The following is a 21,405-nucleotide window of genomic DNA, read 5'->3' as shown; positions in this document are numbered from 1 at the left end:
GCACCTGTGAAAAATCATGAGCTATTCTTTTCGCGGAAACGCCAATATGCGAATAAGGTGCAAGCGGTGTGTGACTACAAATTGCGAATAAGGCAATTAACAGTAGGTTATCCAGGCAGCGTGCATGACGCAAAAATATTTTTAAATTGTCCAATAGCAAAGCATCATGAACGTTTCGTATCACCACCTCAATGGATCGCTGGAGATAGCGCTTATCCACTAAAATCCTTCCTGTTAACGCCATTTAGGACTAATAGCATCGAGCACACTAAAGAGGAAAGAGTGTTATACAACAAACACTTTTCGAAATATCGAGTACGTATTGAGAACTGTTTCGGTATTTTAAAAGAGAAATTCAGCAGCTTAAAAGAACTTAAATTAAGAATGATGTCTGATAAAAATAAGATGCTATGCAACGACTGGATTATAGTTTGTGGCATTTTACATAACATTTTAATAGATTTCAACGCCGAAAATAAAAGTGAAATATTAATACCAGAAATTAACTTACCTCCAGAAAGCAATACTAGATCTGGTTTACTTCAATTCATTCAAATCCAAAATGTTTAATTCTTTTACGAATGTATTAAATTAAAATGTATACTTTCTTTATTAAATTTCATAAAAACAAAATAAAAACAAGAAAACAAAGAATCGGTTAATTATTTATAATATTGCCCTATCTGAAAATAATTAAGCTCTCATAAATATCTTAGTTATATAGATAACCAACCAAATTCAGCACAATTAAGTTTTATATAAATTAATTTCAAATCGGACTAACCGTTTAGAAGTTACAGATTTATTTTCCTTTTTTGATTTTCTATACCACTGTGCGATTATTTTTTTTAGCTCGCAACTGTATGTCAGTATTCAAATAAAATTCAACACAAATATGTTTCAAATCATCCAACCTAGCTCCCATATAAGGCCCACTACCGAAAATCACTTCATAAATATTTAAAAAAATTTGGTATTCAAATTATATTCAACACAAAAAGTTTCATACCAAAAGAAAACTGTTTATAATCATATACTCGGTGTAGGGTATCATAACTTTTTACTTGATTATCAAAAATTAGTATAATATTGGTGTATTAATTAAATTAAAATGTATTTTATTAAAATTCATAAAAACTAAATAAAAAACAAAAAAAAAAACATAAGTATTCACAGCATATCTTAAATATTATTTGTACTTTAGGTAAAAGGAATTAAAATATACATATATATATATATATATATATATATAGATAGATTTTTTAATAATAAAAAACAACATAAATAAAAAACGAAAAAAAATTAAAATTAAAATTCACAGCATCTATGTATATGTAATTTGTTGTAATTTTATTTATATTTGTGCTTTAGCTCCTCCATTGCTATTCTCTCCTTCATTTCAAGCTCCATTATTTTTAATCGTTCGTTGCTTGTGAGCTCCTTCTCTCTGAGATCAATTTCTCTTTCCTTCAGTGCCAATTCTTTTTCTTTAAATTTGAGCTCTTGGCCACCTTTCTCCTTTTTATAGTTGAACATTTCGGACTGCATTTGCAATATTTCCGATAATGCAGTCCGGGAATATATACCCTTACGGCTGGTGGAAGCTGGACTAGGAAGCTGAACATTGGGTTGTGACGTCGAGTTTTCTTCGGCATCTACCTCAATAACCTCGAACATTTCCTCAATTGGATCAGGTTCTACCGTATCTTCGATAATTGCCGCTTCAACAATTCTGCTACCAAAAATGTCGTCGAGCTCATAAAAAAAGGTACACATTTTGACTAAAGTAGCTAAAATAAACACAAAAGGAAATAGTTAGAATAGTTTAATGCAAATTATATATTAATATATACCTCTCATAGTTTCGCCTTCCATGCTGCCGGCGCCTGTTGAACCTTCCCAACTTTTCGCTTTGTTAAAGCTTGTACGCATGTTTCGTACCTTTGCTCTTGCCAGCTTCCACTCAATATCCACTTGCATTTCCGTTGAAAATTGCCTGTAATAAGCCTGGGCAGTCGGCTTCTGCAAATATTGGATTAAGTTTGTGTTTTAAATTTTATTTAAATAAAGTACAAACCTCAAAATCTCTATGTCCCATCAAAAATTCTATAAGCGCCTTCTCCTCTACTAAACTCCATTTTCTGGTGGGATTGGTGCGCACACGTTTGGTCTTTGGCTGAAATAAAAACGTTTATTAAATATTAGTTCATATGTGGATAAAGTAAATTATATCTTACCTGAATATCTTCTTTAGAGTCCATTAAATATTATTCTGCAACCACTTTTACACTTTTACGAAAACAAATTTTGTTCAAAAAATAATTGTAAACAAAAACAGCTGATTATCAGAGACCTGTGTCGAACACTTTTATCGGTGGCGGCGGCTTGTGAAAAATGGTATGGCGGCTTTGCATAATTTTTCCAGACTATAACTTTTTGACTGCGATTCTCAGTGTCGGCTCCCGAATATTATCAGCGACTCGGCGGCTCGGCGTATGCGGCTATTAGGGTTCGGCGCAGGTCTCTGCTGGTTGGTTACGACAGCACAATAAACATAGCTAACAGAGTAGTAATAGTTTAGGACATTTTTTGCTTGAATGGCAACAATAACATTTTTAAACCATTGTGAAATATTAGAACATTAACACAATATGACATGATAAGAGACCTTGTGAATTGACCAATTGTAAAGAAACTAAAATAGTTTTTAGTAGCAAAGAGGATCATGAGGAAACATTGAAAACACTAAAGAGCAGATTCGATGCTGCGGTAACAATCGATGGCACTGCTCAATACCATGCTTTCATACCGCTTGTCGATGGAAGACTCAAATTAAAAAACTTTTCTGCATCTACTCAATGCGATTTCTTTCCAAAGCCAAAAAAGAAGCCAGCAGCGAAATCAGTAGCTGAATCTAATAACGCCAAGAAAGGATTGACAAAAAAAAGCAGCTAATAAAGGTGACAAATAAGGAGGATAAAAGTATGGATATTTGAAAATTTAAAAACTTCATAAATTAAGTGTAAAAATAGTTATTATATAAATTGATCTATTGTGATTAAGATTAAATTTTACTAAATTATTCATCTTTTTATTATTATTATTATATATTAAATTAATTATTATTACAAATAAATAACAAAATTAAATTATTCAACATTTCCATAGAAAAAAAGTGATTTTTATTCCTGAGGTTAACATATTATGGGTATTACAGTATCGAGGATATGAAATTTTAAATGGGTATGTTACATACCATCGGAAAGGCTAATGTGTCTAGTTTCTCTGCGTAAGTTTAATTTTTAAGGTTTACACACAAATATGAAAAAAATTAAAATAGTGCAAATTTAAAAACCTTTGTCTTGAGTTACAAAACATTTATTTTGATAGATATCCCACTCGCATCCCACTAAGCGACCAAAAAGGTTTTAAAGGAAAAGACCTAAGCTTTCTTTTGAGAAAAAAAAATCTTCTGAGCAAAAAAAAAAATTAAAAAATGGGTCCATTTTTTTAAAAAAAGTCAACAAAGTTTTTGATTTTGCAAAAAAATTCAAAAATTTTAAATCTTGAGTTACAAAATATTTTTTTGATAGATATCTCACTCGCATCCCACTAAGCGACCATATAGGTCGCTTAGGAAAAGACCTAAGCTTTCTTAAAAAAAATAAAAAGGGCCCATTTTGAAAAAAAAGTCAAAAATATTTTTGATTTAAAAAAAAAAATCAAAAATATTTTATTAAATTTTTTTAATTTTTTTTTCGAAAGATTGCATAAATAGCTATCTAAACTATTTGGGACACATTTTGCTAAGAACAATAGGTAATAAGTTATATGGATAAAAAAAAACACCTGTTTGGCCAAAATGTCAAATTTTGACCTCCTATAACTCTGAGAGTTCTTGACCGATCTTGTTGAAAAATGGTGTCCGAATTACTATCCAATAGAACTAACATTGGTGCAAATTTCATCGCGATCGGAAGACATCGATTTCAAAAGTTGGTTCACTTGACGTGAAATGCCCCATATATTTTTTTTTGTATTTATCTTCACAATTATTTTATTTATTTATTTGTGAGAGCGATGTAAAACACGTCTATCCACTGTAAACGGCAGAGACCTAAATCACATATTTGAATTAGAAAAATGGTCGCTTAGGAAAAGACCTAAGCTTTCTTAAAAAAAATAAAAAAAATAAAAAGGGCCCATTTTGAAAAAAGGGCCCATTTTGAAAAAAGGGCCCATTTTGATTTAAAAAAAAAAATCAAAAATATTTTATTAAATTTTTTTAATTTTTTTTTCGAAAGATTGCATAAATAGCTATCTAAACTATTTGGGACACATTTTGCTAAGAACAATAGGTAATAAGTTATATGGATAAAAAAAACACCTGTTTGGCCAAAATGTCAAATTTTGACCTCCTATAACTCAGCGAGTTCTTGACCGATCTTGTTGAATTACTATCCAATAGAACTAACATTGGTGCAAATTTCATCGCGATCGGAAGACATCGATTTCAAAAGTTGGTTCACTTGACGTGAAATGCCCCATATATTTTTTTTTGTATTTATCTTCACAATTATTTTATTTATTTATTTGTGAGAGCGATGTAAAACACGTCTATCCACTGTAAACGGCAGAGACCTAAATCACATATTTGAATTAGAAAAATGGTTAAAACAATGGAAAATTAAAGTCAATGAGCAAAAATGTACCCATATAACATTTACATTGCGTAGATAATCATGCCCCCCTATTCATATCAATAACCAAACAATAATTCAACAATCGGTAGTGAAATACCTCGGAATACATCTCGATCGTCGCCTATATAGATGCAAAGTTGATTCAAATGAAATTGAAATCAATTCAAATTAATTGGCTTATTGGTAGAAACTCTACGCTTAGTTTAGATTGTAAACTTCTACTTTACAACATGATCATAAAACCGATATGGTGTTATGGCATACAGCTATGGGGCACGGCCTCAGCATCAAATGTTGAAAAGATCCAAAGACGCCAAAACAAATTTTTAAGAATGATCACAGTTGCCCCCTGGTATATCAAAAACGCGAATATACACAAAGATCTAAACGTGCCCCTTGTAAAAACTGAGATCACGAAAAATGTAGAAAAATATTTAAAAAAACTTGAAATTCACCCAAACCCACTGGCCCGCAACATATTAAATAACCGTGACCACACTCGGCTAAGAAGGAGGGACACAGCAGACCTAATCCAAAGAATAGAAGGAAGAATGCCAATTTAATAAAAGCTAAATGAATAAACAATTTTTCGTCCGGCACTGGCTGACTAATTAAATTATAATTATTAGATATAAGATTTGAAGTACTTGTTGTTAGTTCATGAATGAAGTTACGATAAATAAAAATAAAATTGAAAAAAAAAAAAATTTTTCTTTTTTTTCTTTGTATAAAATAAACAAACAGCTGATTCCGTACGGAATGTGTGACCGGCTTCGCTCTATGCTTAAGCAAATAAAAGTTGACGAAACTCTCTTAAGTACATTATAGTTTGTCACATACGTTTTATATGTATTCGCACATATTTATAGTATTATAGTTGGGCCTTAAGTCTTGCAACAACATAATACATGTAAATCAATATACATATTTTGTAATCGAATTTTGATCTGAAAAATGAGTGATCTCAGATCGAGCTCCTTTTCTTGATTAAACGCTTATTGGCCAAGTTATTAGCGATTTTTGATATTGTGAGTTTTTATATAAAAAATCGTTTTTTTTGTCAGAAATATAAGTGATCACAAATCGAGCTCCTTTTCTTGCTTAATCGCTTATTGGCCAAGTTATTAGCGATTTTAGATATTGAGAGTTTTTATTAGAGTGTCCAAAAACCGGCAAATTTAAAAAACCGGTTTCCGGTTTAACCGAAAAGGTGTGTTTTTGAAAAAACCGGTTTTGATTTTTATCTTTTAAAAAAACGGTTTCGGTTTTTGTTTCAAAAAAACCGGTTAACCGGTTATTCAATATGAAAAATACACTAGTTTAAAATTTTTTAATTCTGAAGGCAATTATTTTATATATTTTACGAAATATTGTAAAATGGTACAATTTTCTATAGAATTAATCAATATTTTTAAAAATGGTATCAAAATTTTCCAAAAATATGTTTAAATGAGCTTTTGAAAATATATTTCATTAAAACCGGTTAACCGTATTACAAAAACCGCTTTTTAAAAAAACCGAAATGCTAATGAAAACCGAAATCGGTCGAGTTTACAAAGATGGAAAAAACCGGTTGGCCGGTTTTCGGTTTCGGTTTTGGATACTCTAGTTTTTATATACAAAATTGATTTTTTGTCAGAAATATGAGTGATCACAGATCGAGCTCCTTTTCTTTATTAATCGCTTATTGGCCAAGTTATTAGCGAATTTAGATATTTTGAGTCATAGAATAAACACATAGAACGGAAGGAGAGAGTAATAATAAAAAAATCGAATTTTGATGCGAAATATGATTGATCACAGATCGATCTCTTTTTCTTGATTAAACGCTTATTGACCAAGTTATTAGCGAATTTAGATATTTTGAGTTTTTATATAAAAAATAGATTTTTGTTAAGAAATATGAGTGATCACAGATCGATCGACTTTTCTTGATTAAACACTTATTGACCAAGTTATTAGCGAATTTAGATATTTTGAGTTTTTATATAAAAAAGAGATTTTTGTTAAGAAATATGAGTGATCACAGATCGATCTCTAATTCTTGATTTAACGCTTATTGGCCAAGTTATTAGCGAATTTTCACAGTTTTCACAGATCGAGCTCCTTTTCTTGATTAAACGATTATTGGCCAAGTTATTAGCAAATTTAGGTATTTTGAGTTTTTATATAAAAAATAGATTTTTGTTAAGAAATATGAGTGATCACAGATCGATCGACTTTTCTTGATTAAACACTTATTGACCAAGTTATTAGCGAATTTAGATATTTTGAGTTTTTATATAAAAAAGAGATTTTTGTTAAGAAATATGAGTGATCACAGATCGATCTCTAATTCTTGATTTAACGCTTATTGGCCAAGTTATTAGCGAATTTTCACAGTTTTCACAGATCGAGCTCCTTTTCTTGATTAAACGATAATTGGCCAAGTTATTAGCAAATTTAGGTATTTTGAGTTTTTATAAAAAATCGATTTTTTGTCAGAAATATTAGTGATCACAGATCGAGCTCCTTTTCTTGATTAAAAGCTTATTGGCGAAGTTATTAGCGAATTTAGATATTTTGAGTTTTTATATGAAAAATCGATTTCTGGTCGGAAATATTCAACGATTATTGGCCAAGCTATTAGCGAATTTAGTTTTTAGTTAGTTATTAGCGAATTTAGTTATTGTGTGTTTTTATATAAGTAATCGAAATTTGGTCTGAAATATGATTGAACACAGACCGATGTATTTTGCAGATGTATTTAATAAGTGGGCGTTTGCGGACTATGTATTGCGAACATTAAAAAAAATTAGTTAAATCGGTTCAGGCGCCCTGCGATTTTAGATATATCGAAAAAAATTGGCATGGTCAATTTTTCTTTCAGTAAAATCTTAAATTGGATTACTATCATGTAAACAAAAAATAGCCAAATCGATGTAGCCGTTTTCCGATTTTAGATAAATCGAAGAAAGTGGGCGTAAAAGTAGGCGCGGTCAATTTTTGATTCCGTAAAAACCTTTCTAAAGCAGTCCGGCCGTTCTCTACTGACGCAATTACCAACGAACGACATTTGATTTTTATTTATATAGATAGATAGAAGATATATTTATATACTATTGTATTTACATTTACAATATTTTTATATTGTTACGTTTTAACCATTTCAAAACGCTGGTTTATTTCCTTTAAATAAACCGGATACTTTTGATTGCAAATAAAAGCCGTTTAGTAGTTTAAAAATTGTAACAACTCTTTATTTATTTAAAATGTACAACAACCACAGAATTAAATAGCCACTCAATGTTTTTTATACAGGTTTATAAATTCTCAGAATTACAGACACAATTTATAATGTACACGAATTTACTTGAAAAAACACAACACACTTTAAGGCACTCAGATGATGTTTATTCGAAAAGCGTCTCTGATCAACTGACTCACGACTGCAACCTCTGCCACTATTTATAACACTGCATTACCATCTAGAAAGCTCTTTAACTGTCAAAGTTCGAATATTCCAGATCATACGCCATCTGTGGTGTACTTTCTACAATGTTCTTTAACTGAATATTCGAATGCAACGTTGCCAACTTACGATCAAATCAACTGAAAGCTTTTATTTAACAATGCCCACAGATATGTTACAGTCTGCCATTACAGCACTGTTATTTGACAACATTATGCTACTTTTAAATCAGCCGTTAAAATCGTTATATTTGAATTCAAGTACAATTTCGTAACAATATATTAATATACATAGGTTTATATTAATATGTTTATATGTGTATTTGTATATTTAAATATTATAGTTTTATATTTATATATCAATATATTTATATATTTACATATACATATATGTATATTAGAGTGACAGCCGATTTTTTTTTTAGATTTCAAAGAGTGCCGGGTGGAATATTGTGACACTAGGCCTAAATGTTAAGTGCTGAAAATTTGAAATCGGGCAACGATTTCTGGACGCGCATCGAGGTCAAAGTTCAGATATATGCAAAATTTTACTGTTAATATGGAATAAATAGGTGAAACTCGTTAGCTTTCTGCATTGTTTTCTAGAAATATGTAGATTTATTTATATTAATGAATATTACATTAAAAAAAAGTTTTGGAAATTAACCCTGTATCTCCTTTGGTTCAAAATGACCCAAAAACTGTATTATCGCCAAAATTTGAGAAAAATGCAAATTTTTCAGTTTTTGAAAAATTTTGCTACTAAATAAATACTTTTGCATTTGAATGCAAAAGAATCGAAATATGTACGTAATTATCGTTGTAATGAGATATAAATGACAAAATTTGATTAAAAAATGTTAAAGTTATTACAAATTCGCCAGACCATTAACGTGTTTCAGGCCACTTGAACAAAAAATTTAGGAAACAAATTAAGATATTTCGAGAAAAATTAAAATAAAATCTATTTTTTACTTAAAATATGTCCCTATTTACTTGTATATGAGTTTTTGTCTTCGTAGGATACCATTAACCTATTCGCAGGTATGGCCAAAAAAAATATTTTTTTTAACGGCTGTTTCAAAACTCCATTTTCAAATTTTTAAAAATTTTGTTAAACAAATTTCAGATTTTTTCGATCATCACATTGGGATTTATTGAGATCAAAATAGGGAATAAAAATATGAAAAAATTATGTCAATACCTCTTACAGTTTTTCCGTACCTGCGATTTAAATTTTGCGTTTTTCAAGAAAAATGTTTTATCCATATTTAGGCGAATAAGCCCAATTTCCTTACTGTTATACATTTTAAGTAAAACTTATTCATATTATTATAATCCTGGTAATTTTAAATATGGTCTGAAAGTTTTACTAAAATCGGAAAACGTGAACCTTTAAATCGTGAAGGTCAAAGGTAAAATTTTTCAATATTTGGAATTTCTAATGAAAAGATAGCGAAATGTTATATATTTTTGGGCCGATTTTAATGCAACTTAAGGAAAATATAACATAAAGTCCAGAATTTAAAATAACAGCACAAAAATGGAAATTAACCCTTAGCAGCACTTGGGGTCAAATTACCCTCAACTTTTAAAATCACGAAAAACACAACCATTTTGACCCCAAGTCCTCTTAAATGTTAAAATTAATTTTTGCACTGTTGTTGTAAATGCTAGATCCCAATATATATTTTCCTCAAGTTTCATTTAAAATAACAGCACAAAAATGGAAATTAACCCTTAGCAGCACTTGGGGTCAAATTACCCTCAACTTTTAAAATCACGAAAAACACAACCATTTTGACCCCAAGTCCTCTTAAAGGTTAAAATTAATTTTTGCACTGTTGTTGTAAATGCTAGACCCCAATATATATTTTCCTCAAGTGTCATGAAAATCGGCACAAAAATATATAACATTTCGCTATCTTTTCATTAGAAATTCCAAATATTGAAAAATTTGACCTTTGACCTTCACGATTCAAAGGTTAACGTTTTCCGATTTTAGTAAAACTTTCAGAACATATTAGAAATTACCAGGACTATAATACTATGAATAAGTTTTACTTAAAATTTATAACAGTAAGGAAATTGGGCTTATTCACCTAAATATGGACAAAAAATTAGTTTTTCTTGAAAAACGCAAAATTTAAATCGCAGGTACGGAAAAACTGTAAGAGGTATTGACATAACTTTTTCATATTTTTATTCCCTATTTTGATCTCAATAAACCCCAATGTGATGTTCGAAAAAATCTGAAATTTGTTTAACAAAATTTTTAAAAATTTGAAAATGGAATTTTGAAACAGCCGTTAAAAAAATTTATTTTTTTTGGCCATACCTGCGAATGGGTTAACGGTATCCTACGAAGACAAAAACTCATATACAAGTAAATATGGACATATTTTAAGTAAAAATGAGCTATTATTTGAATTTTTCTCGAAATGTCTTAATTTTTTTACTAAATTTTTTGTTCAAGTGGCCTGAAACACGTTAATGGTCTGGGGAATTTGTAATAACTTTAACATTTTTTAATCAAATTTTGTCATTTATATCTCATTACAACGATAATTGCGTACATATTTCGATTATTTTGCATTCAATTGCAAAAGTATTTATTTAGTAGCAAAATTTTTTCAAAAACTGAAAAATTTACATTTTTCTCTAATTTTGGCGATAATACAGTTTTTGGGTCATTTTGATCCAAAGGAGATACAGGGTTAATTTCCAAAATTTTTTTTTAATGTAATATTCATTAATATAAATAAATCTACATATTTCTAGAAAACAATGCAGAAAGTTAACGAGTTTCACCTATTTATTCCATATTAACAGTAAAATTTTGCATATATCTGAAGTTTGACCTCGATGCGCGTCCAGAAATCGTTGCCCGATTTGGCTCAAATTTTCAGCGCTTAACATTTAGGCCTAGTGTCACAATATTCCACCCGGCACTCTTTGAAATCTAAAAAAAAAATCGGCTGTCACTCTAATGGACATATTTTAAGTAAAAATGAGCTTTTATTTTAATTTTTTTCGAAATATCTAAATTTTTTGTTCAATTGGCCTGAAACACGGTAATGGTCTGGCGAATTTGTAATAACTTTAACATTTTTTAATCAAATTTTGTCATTTATATTTCATTACAACTATAATTACGTACATATTTCGATTCTTTTGCATTCAATTGCAAAAGTATTTATTTAGTAGCAAAATTTTTAAAATATCTGAAAAATTTGCATTTTTTCCGAATTTTGGCGATAATACAGTTTTTGGGTCATTTTGAACCAAAGGAGATACAGGGTTAATTTCCAAAACTTTTTTTTAATGTAATATTCATTAATATAAATAAATCTACATATTTCTAGAAAACAATGCAGAAAGTTAACGAGTTTCACCTATTTATTCCATATTAACAGTAAAATTTTGCATATATCTGAACTTTGACCTCGATGCGCGTCCAGAAATCGTTGCCCGATTTGGCTCAAATTTTCAGCACTTAACATTTAGGCCTAGTGTCACAATATTCCACCCGGCACTCTTCAAAATTTTAACAAAAATTTTTTTCCATACAACTGATTGTCACTCTAATCTACATATTCTAAGCATATTAACAAAATATTTATTGTTTGTATAAATAAGTAAAGCCCTGACTATTTAATTATCTACACTATATTAAGTTGAAATACTTATTTCTTAAATTTTTCATTTCGGTTTTTTGACATTTGTTAAGACCAATCGTTGTTTTTGTAGAACTGACACCACCTTGTATGAATTCGCCTTGTGGTCAGATTCAAGCAATGAAATATTTGACGAAAAACTTCAAATATTAGCTGTGTCTGACCGTACCTTAAGAGTTGTAAAATTTTAGTATTTTCGTTATGTTTATGTGTGTGTGACAATAAGTTAGTGGTCAAGGCGAATTCATATAAGGTGTTCGCATTAGCCCAGCTGATCATCAGCTGTTTTATCCAAACTGTCAAAATTTATGTTCGTGTTGGTGCGCGCCATATATATGTGTGTGTTTGTATTTGTGTGTTTTTAATGCGTCCACTTTTTTCTGTTGTTTTATATTCAATTTCTTCTGTTTCTCCACGCGTTTGAACTCATCATTGAACATTTTAACATCCTCCACATAAAATGAAGCAATAAAAATATATATTACACCAGTTTTTTGTTAAATTCCACTTTAATATTGAATTCGCCTTACTTGTGTTTTTTGACAGATTGGGTAAAAAGCAAAAACAAAATGTATGTTGTTTTTGTATTTGTTGTAGGGATGAGTACACCTTATATGAATTCGCCTTGTTAGTGGTTGTAAACCTTTTTTATTTATTTTAAATGTGTAAAGGTATCTGCTGAAATAACGTTTATATTCCCATATTTTATTGGTATAAAAGGACTTACCTTGGCCAAAATCCTCCTTTTTTCAAAATAAGACGCTTTGGGACACTCTTCAATGTAAATTTAATAGACTTTTTTTATGTTTTCCTAAATCTCTATTCCGCAATATTTAATTTATTTTTTGTTCTTTAGAATCTAACAGTCTTATGCAAAAAAAAACCTTATTGTAGATTTAAAACACAATTTTGTTAACGAACACTAGCTTTAAAACCCATTTATAAAAGTATTGTATGCAAAAACGTTTGTTAAAGGCATCATAACTAATGTACTGATTTTTGTCTAAGCTGGCAATGCTTCTCATTTATTTCCCCTTTTTCGTTGTTAGTGTTGCTTTCAATTAGGATAAAATATTCGTTAATTTGTTTTTTTTTAATTGATTGTTTTTAGTAATAATACATTTTTGAAGATAACAACTAATTTTTAGAAAAAAATGTATATCTGATTCTAGTAAATTTATATTATGCTAAAATGTATTAATGTACAAACTTTTTTATATAGTTTATTTCAATTATTATTAAAAGTATTCGAATGACGAAAATTCTGTGATAAAATAAACATCACTGTTATATAATTTATTTTATTAATTTATTTTTATTGGAGCGGGTATATTGGATTGTGTGGACCTTCTTCCACAATGTTTACACATTTTATTACTATATAGCGTTGCAGGTTAAAAGTAAATGACAAAAGTGCCAATCAAACTCACTTGTGAACCTCATGTAGTTCACTGCCGGAGGAATATCAAACAAAATCATATACTATTAAAATGGAACTTATTCGCCAGCGGAGTGGAAATTGTGTTTAGCAATTGCAATAGTATCGTCTGTTATTCCAAATTTATCTTTAAAATCCTCTTTTTTAAGATAAAAAGTAAAAAGAATTCCTTAAAATAGGTTGTTACGTTTTAACCTTTTCAAAACGCTGGTTTATTTCCTTTAAATAAACCGGATACTTTTGATTGCAAATAAAAGCCGTTTAGTAGTTTAAAAATTGTAACAACTCTTTATTTATTTAAAATGTACAACAACAACAGAATTAAATAGCCACTCAATGTTTTCTTATACACGTTTATAAATTCTCAGAATTACAGACACAATTTATAATGTACACGAATTTACTTTGAAAACAAACACAACACACTTTAAGGCTCTTAGATGATGTTTCCTCGAAAAGCGTCTCGGATCAACTCACTCACGACTGCAACCTCTGCCACTATTTATAACACTGCATTACCATCTAGAAAGCTCTTTAACTGTCAAAGTTCGAATATTCTAGATCATACGCCATCTGTGGTGTACTTTCTACAATGTTCTTTAACTGAATATTCGAATACAGCGTTGCCAACTTACGATCAAATCAACTGAAAGCTTTTATTTAACAATGCCCACAGATATGTTACAGTCTGCCATTACAGCACTGTTATTTGAAAGCATTATGCTACTTTTAAATCAGCCCTTAAAATCGTTATATTTGAATTCAAGTACAATTTCGTAACACTGCCCCCCGCTTAAGCCTGTTCGTCCCGAATAGGCATAGATTCACTTCTCCCATAGGCGGCTAGACGTTTCAGATGTTCAACTTTAATTCCCGATATCGGTCTTCCACATTTCCGTATTCTATAATCCATGTCGTCCAATTTCTTAACCACCCTATGTGGTCCTTTGCAGTGATTCCTTAATTTGGATGACAAACCCTTATTACGTTGTGAGCTATATCGGCTTTTCATTTGGTCATTTGTTATTTTAATTCGTCTCCGAATGAGTTCATGCATTTCTTTTTCTGCTGAAGCACCTTCACCCATCTTGGAACCCGGCCTGATGATATTTTCTCTGCGGGACAGACCAAGCAATCCAACAGGAACCATTCCGCCGTTGCACTGTTCAACGGGGGCCTCCATTGTTACATGCCCACTTTTCACTTCTGCTGGTTCCAACACCAACAAACCATTGTCTATACAATCCACCACTTCCTCACGGGCCCATACCAAATCCTCTGACTGCGGTGGCAACCTTTTGTGCTCAACAAAAACTAACTTTCTTACTTGCGACTTGCTCTCATATCCGACGTCAAGGGGTATTTTAACATGTCGCCAATTCATGACTTTTTGTCCCATATCCAAAGTAATGCTGTGATTAATTATGAAGTCTGCACCAATGAGTACTTCGTCCACAATATCGGCAACAACAAAGACATGATTTACGCTAATACCACCAATAGTTAGTTTCACATTAACTTTACCATGGACAGTGGCAGGCTCTCCAGTAGCGGTGCGTAGACTTACATTGCAAATTGGTTCCATCGATTTCTTTACTAAATCTGTTCTGATGATAGACTGCGACGCTCCCGTGTCCATAGTAAGGATGTGCTTCCGACCGTTGATGTACCCACTAGCAGTAAGATTGTTATTTTCCTGCTGCAGTACTGATATGGAGATGGTAGGGCCATCAGGTGTGGGTGTCAGATCCTGTCCCTCAGTGCAAGCTCGCTTTAAAGGTGGCTCCTGTAATGCTTGATGATTCGCCAGCTGGTTATTTCTTGATGCTGAAACATATCTGATTCGCTTTATTGGTGCTCTGCATTTTCGCTGAATGTGACCCATTTTTCCACAGTTATAACATTTAACTTTGGCTTTAGTTTGTCTCTTACTTAATGCCTCTAAAACTGCATCTATTAGTTCCTTTAATTCGTTGACCATACTTCTATCATTTTCAGCGACAACCTCGATTTACCGCACATTACACACCTGGGGTTTTGAAATTATCTTTGCTGTTTATTGTAACAGCGCGAATGAGACGGTTTCAAAGAATGATGACTTTGGTGTGGCACATACCGCATATTTCATCTCTGGATCGCGAATACCATTCACAAATACCTCTATCTTCAAATGCTCCAAAATCGGATGGTTCTCCCCAGGATAAATAAGCTGTAGCAAACGCTCGATTTCCATCGCAAAATCTTGTAGCGTCTCATTGGCATTCTGCACTCTACCACGCAATTCCATTCGGTATAATTCTTTCTTATGCTCGCCACCGTACTTACGTTGTAGCGCCTCCATTATGTCATCATAACAATTTATGTTGCTTACTGGCACGCTTTCAAGAACTACTGCGGCATTCCCTTTTAAGGCCAATATCAATTCTATAGCTTTTTCTTCATTGTTCCACATGTTTCTAATGGCAACTGTATCAAACTGGAACTTGAAAACATTAAATGGTGTGCTGCCATCAAAACTAGGGGCCTTTATTCTGCTAGATGCTTCTGAAATAACTCGCACCGGTCCATCTTGGCATTGAAGATTATTAACCTTTGTTTCTAGGTCATGCAGTTTTTGATCAACACCATTTTCTAAATCTGACACCTTCTGGTCAATACCATTCACTCTGCTGTTAAAAGCTTCAGACATTTCCTGAATTTTCTCGTCTGTGACTCTAGATGATTCTTGAAATTTCGCTTCCATTTCAGCTAGGAGTTTCTCGTTGTTGACTTGAACTTCAGCTAATAATTTTTCATTGTTGACTCTAGAAGTTTCTTGAAATTCTTCTTTGACTTCAGCTAGAAGTTCAGTTTTAACCTCCGCAAGCTGTTTCGAATTTTCGTTCATTTTCGCTTCCAGGTTCTCGTTGTTTACTTTAGAAGTTTCTTGAAGTTTCATTTGCATTCCTTACATCTTTTTCATCATAGCCGCAATCATTGTGCTTAAATCCATGCTGCTTGTTGCTGAACGTGTAGAAACTTCCATTTCTTCCTTATACTCGAATTCGTAAGCACCGATGTCAATATCACGCCGCTTGAATTCGTCTATCAGCCTCTTCTGCAATTCCGCCTTATTACCTGCTGTTGGTAACTCCAACTTACTCAATTCTTTCTTGAGTTGTTCAACTTTTAGTTCCTCAAACTTCATGCTTATTATTTTGCAATCCCACTTCTGACACCAATTGTTACGTTTTAACCTTTTCAAAACGCTGGTTTATTTCCTTTAAATAAACCGGATACTTTTGATTGCAAATAAAAGCCGATTAGTAGTTTAAAAATTGTAACAACTCTTTATTTATTTAAAATGTACAACAACAACAGAATTAAATAGCCACTCAATGTTTTCTTATACACGTTTATAAATTCTCAGAATTACAGACACAATTTATAATGTACACGAATTTACTTTGAAAACAAACACAACACACTTTAAGGCACTTAGATGATGTTTCCTCGAAAAGCGTCTCTGATCAACTCACTCACGACTGCAACCTCTGCCACTATTTATAACACTGCATTACCATCTAGAAAGCTCTTTAACTGTCAAAGTTCGAATATTCTAGATCATACGCCATCTGTGGTGTACTTTCTACAATGTTCTTTAACTGAATATTCGAATACAGCGTTGCCAACTTACGATCAAATCAACTGAAAGCTTTTATTTAACAATGCCCACAGATATGTTACAGTCTGTCATTACAGCACTGTTATTTGAAAGCATTATGCTACTTTTAAATCAGCCCTTAAAATCGTTATATTTGAATTCAAGTACAATTTCGTAACAATATATTTAACAATGATTTACTACAGGTGTTTTAAGCTAATTTTCGTTTTTGGATATACTTTTATCGAATTTTGCTTAACAATGGTTAGTAAGCATATTGTAAGTTTTTTTTCATAAGACTGTTAAACTTTTATTTGGGCCAACAATTTTTCATTTTTGCGGTTTCTTCAAACATTTTGTAATTTTCTTGAAGAAATAAACTTTTGATTTTAATTTTCTTGCCCAAACTATACATTTATTTTCTCGTCTTATTTAGAGGCAATTATACTTTTCTTTAAATATAAAGTTGGGAGTTTTTTTAACCTCAAAGTGTTTGTTTCGATGAATCTATGTTAATAAACAAAAAGAAAAAGGTACATACTACATAAACTATATGTTTCACATACATAACTTTATAAAAATTGTATTTGTTTAAAGTAAAAAACCACACAGATTTCGTTTTGTTGTGAAACCAAATTTTTGAGGTTACGGGTAACCTCCAGGAAAGCCCGTCATTTACCTACCCATTTCAACACAATCACCACCAAAATCATTTACTTACCAGGTTCATCATCAGAAGAATAAATAATAAAAAAAACATATAAAGTGCTTAACAAAAAAATTATTTATTATTATAAAAAGTTAAAATATATAAAACAAAATCACCATAATTTAGTAAACGGACAAAAAAATAAAGTACCCAAATATTGCATTCTTGTGACAAAGTTATAAATAAAAAAAAAAAAACAAAAGAACAAAGTTAGTAAAATCAGAAAGATTTTTTTGTATCCCTAAAAATATGCAACAAAATAGTTATTAAAATTGTATTCACAAATAATATTCTTGTCACCTGACCCAGGAGCCAGCGAAAGATCTTTCCTTGGAAACCCGGAAAAAAACAAAGTAATTCTAACAAATCCTTTATTTTATTGCATATTAGTTTACACAGGATATAAAATGTATTCATTTTATAAATGAATTTTAAATATTAAAATGATATTAGCAGTTCTGCTCTACACTCTTAATAACATTGTTGAGTGAATTTATATTTAATTTTTTTCATATATTTTTTTTTTCAAATATAACATTAACAATAGATAACCTAACATAACATTTAGTCACAAACTTTTCATGTCTTATGTGGCATAGTACATAGCGTTGAAGTCTCGCGTCGGTAAAGTCAAGGGATCGAATCCCAACAAAACCCAAGATTTTTTTAATATTTTTTTGTTCACATTAATGTTTTCTTTTTTTATTGTTTTTTTAAATGTTTGAACATATATTTTTTTAATTTTTGCCCTCTAAAATTATTAGATTTAATTTTTTTTATTTTTAAATGTTAATAATAGTATGTATTGTTATTTCGATTGAATATTATTTATTGCTTAGTTGAAATATTACAAAATTAAATATTATTATTGAAGGAATTATTTTTTTTTATAAATTAATAAATTTTAAATTTATAATGTCGAACTAATTTAAAGTATTGTGATTTCTGGTCAATCTTTAGAAAAGGTTAAGAAATATTAGGGGTCATGTTATTATAATATTTTATTTAGCAATTTACAACATGGTCATGGTTGGGAGGGGATTATGCGTATAAACATCAGTAGACGCATTGGTCATTTTTGTTATATCAACACTTTTCCTTTTGTTGTTTTTATATAATGCATGCAAAGTTAAAATAACTATATTCCGTAGCTAGCACACATAAGTTTAGAAAAAAAACCTACCCCAATTGCCGACGAGTTAGGAGCCGGAAAATTTTAGCATGCTACCTAAACTTCTAATGTTACATCTCATTTGTTATACTAATAACTAGTTATTTGCTACAAGGGACACTCTAGTGTATGTATGTTCCGTATGGACTCAAAAATGGCTGTACCGATTTTGATGAAATTTTCAAAGTCACATTTTTGATTTTCGGTCTGTGATAAACAATTTTGTTTACTCTACTTTTAATAAAAAATAACGGTTTATTCAAATAAAATTTGTTTCCGTCTAGAGCCGCAGAAGAGAACGAGAATCACTGCTTCACAAATGCGTCGCAATGCATCTTCCTTGATAGCTGCAGAGACACCTCAACAGCATATCGAAAGGCTAACTAGAAGCCAATCGCTCCCGGATTGGCTGTGGGAACGTGCAATTTTGGCATCAAAAAATTATGATGTTAGCAAGCTCGATGACTAAAGTGCCTGGCGAAACAATAAAATACAAATCGATTGACACAGTAATGAACGAAGAACAAGTCGTCAATTATCGTACTGAATTTTTGAATTGAAGACATAGAGTCCTGCAAACATTATAAATAATAATAGCAATAACGAAAATAAATATGGGGCATTCACGTCAAGTGAACCAACTTTTGAAATCGATGTCTTCCGATCGCGATGAAATTTGCACCAATGTTAGCTCTATTGGATAGTAATTCGGACACCATTTTTCAACAAGATCGGTCAAGAACTCTCTGAGTTATAGGAGGTCAAAATTTGACATTTTGGCCAAACTGGTGTTTTTTTTTATCCATATAACTTATTACCTATTGTTCTTAGCAAAATGTGTCCCAAATAGTTTAGATAGCTATTTAAAAAAATTAAAAAAATTTAATAAAATATTTTTGATTTTTTTTTTTAAATCAAAAATATTTTTGACTTTTTTTTTTCAAAATGGGCCCTTTTTATTTTTATTTTTGTTAAGAAAGCTTAGGTCTTTTCCTAATCGACCTATATGGTCGCTTAGTGGGATGCGATTGGGTATCTATCAAAAAAAATATTTTGTAACTCAAGATTTAAAATTTTTGAATTTTTTTGAAAAACCAAAAACTTTGTTGACTTTTTTTAAAAAAATGGACCCATTTTTTAATTTTTTTTTTGCTCAGAAGAAAGCTTTCTTTTTGTCGCTTAGTGGGATGCGAGTGGGATATCTATAAAAAAATGTTTTGTAACTCAAGACATACAATTTTTTACTTTTTTTTGAAAAATCAAAAATCTTTTTGACTTTTTTTTTCCAAAATGGACTCTTTTTTTATTAATTTTTTTTCTCAAAAGAAAGCTTAGGTCTTTTCCTTTAAAACCTTTTTGGTCGCTTAGTGGGATGCAAGTGGGATATCTATCAAAATAAATGTTTTGTAACTCAAGACAAAGGTTTTTAAATTTGCACTATTTTAATTTTTTTCAATATTTGTGTGTAAACCTTAAAAATTAAACTTACGCAGAGAAACTAGACACATTAGCCTTTCCGATGGTATGTAACATACCCAACTAAAATTTCATAGCCTCGATACTGTAATACCCATAATATGTTAACCTCAGGAATAAAAATCACTTTTTTTCTATGGAAATGTTGAATAATTTAATTTTGTTATTTATTTGTAATAATAATTAATTTAATATATAATAATAAAAAGATGAATAATTTAGTAAAATTTAATCTTAATCACAATAGATCAATTTATATAATAACTATTTTTACACTTAATTTATGAAGTTTTTAAATTTTCAAATATCCATACTTTTATCCTCCTTATTTGTCACCTTTATTAGCTGCTTTTTTTTGTCAATCCTTTCTTGGCGTTATTAGATTCAGCTACTGATTTCGCTGCTGGCTTCTTTTTTGGCTTTGGAAAGAAATCGCATTGAGTAGATGCAGAAAACTTTTTTAATTTCAGTCTTCCATCGACAAGCGGTATTAAAGCATGGTATTGAGCAGTGCCATCGATTGTTACCGCAGCATCGAATCTGCTCTTTAGTGTTTTCAATGTTTCCTCATGATCCTCTTTGCTACTAAAAACTATTTTAGTTTCTTTACAATAATTCTTTGCCCAATGGAATAAAGCAGTCGCATCTAAGATGCGATCTTGATGAGAGCACTGGAGGCTATACTTCGCTGCATTTCTTTTTTGCTCCAATACCATCACATGCTCCTTTACCATGAGCAGTAGGATGAAAATGCCACTCAGCTGGCATTCCAAAATCTTTTTCATGAGCTGTAAGATTTGCGAAGCTACTTTTGTTTTTAAAATGTTGACGAGCTCCGTCCGAAACGTAGTATACCTTTTCTACTGTAAATTTTGATTTTAGATAATTTAGTATTATCTTCTGGTACTCATAAACTGCAACGGTGTCATGTTTTAAATCGTCGGATATGATTGCCATACTTTTGTGTTCCAGGTTTTCTTCTTTCATGTAGTAAATAACTACTGTGAATATAGTTGCTTGGTCGTTATTGAAGTGGAATGCTTGTATGGAATCCTGAAGAACATATTTATAGTTCTCTGCGAAATCAAATGAAATAATGAATTCACCAGACTTCAAATGTGTTTTCAAGTCCTTGAAG

General features: G+C 30.9%; 2 protein-coding genes across 3 annotated transcripts in view; one reads left to right on the top strand and one right to left on the bottom strand.

Annotated features, from left to right (window-relative positions):
• The window catches only part of Mob3 (MOB kinase activator 3), a 398,792-nt gene that overhangs the window by 241,307 nt on the left and 136,080 nt on the right, over positions 1-21,405 (top strand). The gene's annotated exons all lie outside the window — the stretch shown is intronic.
• On the bottom strand, positions 1,351-2,261 carry LOC135952577 (uncharacterized). Its single transcript, XM_065502592.1, has 4 exons — positions 2,238-2,261; positions 2,078-2,176; positions 1,854-2,022; positions 1,351-1,790 (listed from the first exon to the last, which is right to left on the bottom strand). The coding sequence occupies exons 1-4, from the start codon at positions 2,259-2,261 to the stop codon at positions 1,351-1,353; spliced, it is 732 nt and encodes a 243-aa protein (XP_065358664.1).

Source organism: Calliphora vicina, chromosome 2 (genome assembly GCF_958450345.1).
Source record: "Calliphora vicina chromosome 2, idCalVici1.1, whole genome shotgun sequence".
Taxonomy (NCBI): Eukaryota; Metazoa; Arthropoda; class Insecta; order Diptera; family Calliphoridae; genus Calliphora; species Calliphora vicina.
The sequence above is the reverse complement of the archived record's forward strand: the minus strand, read 5'-3'. Positions and strand labels throughout refer to the sequence as shown.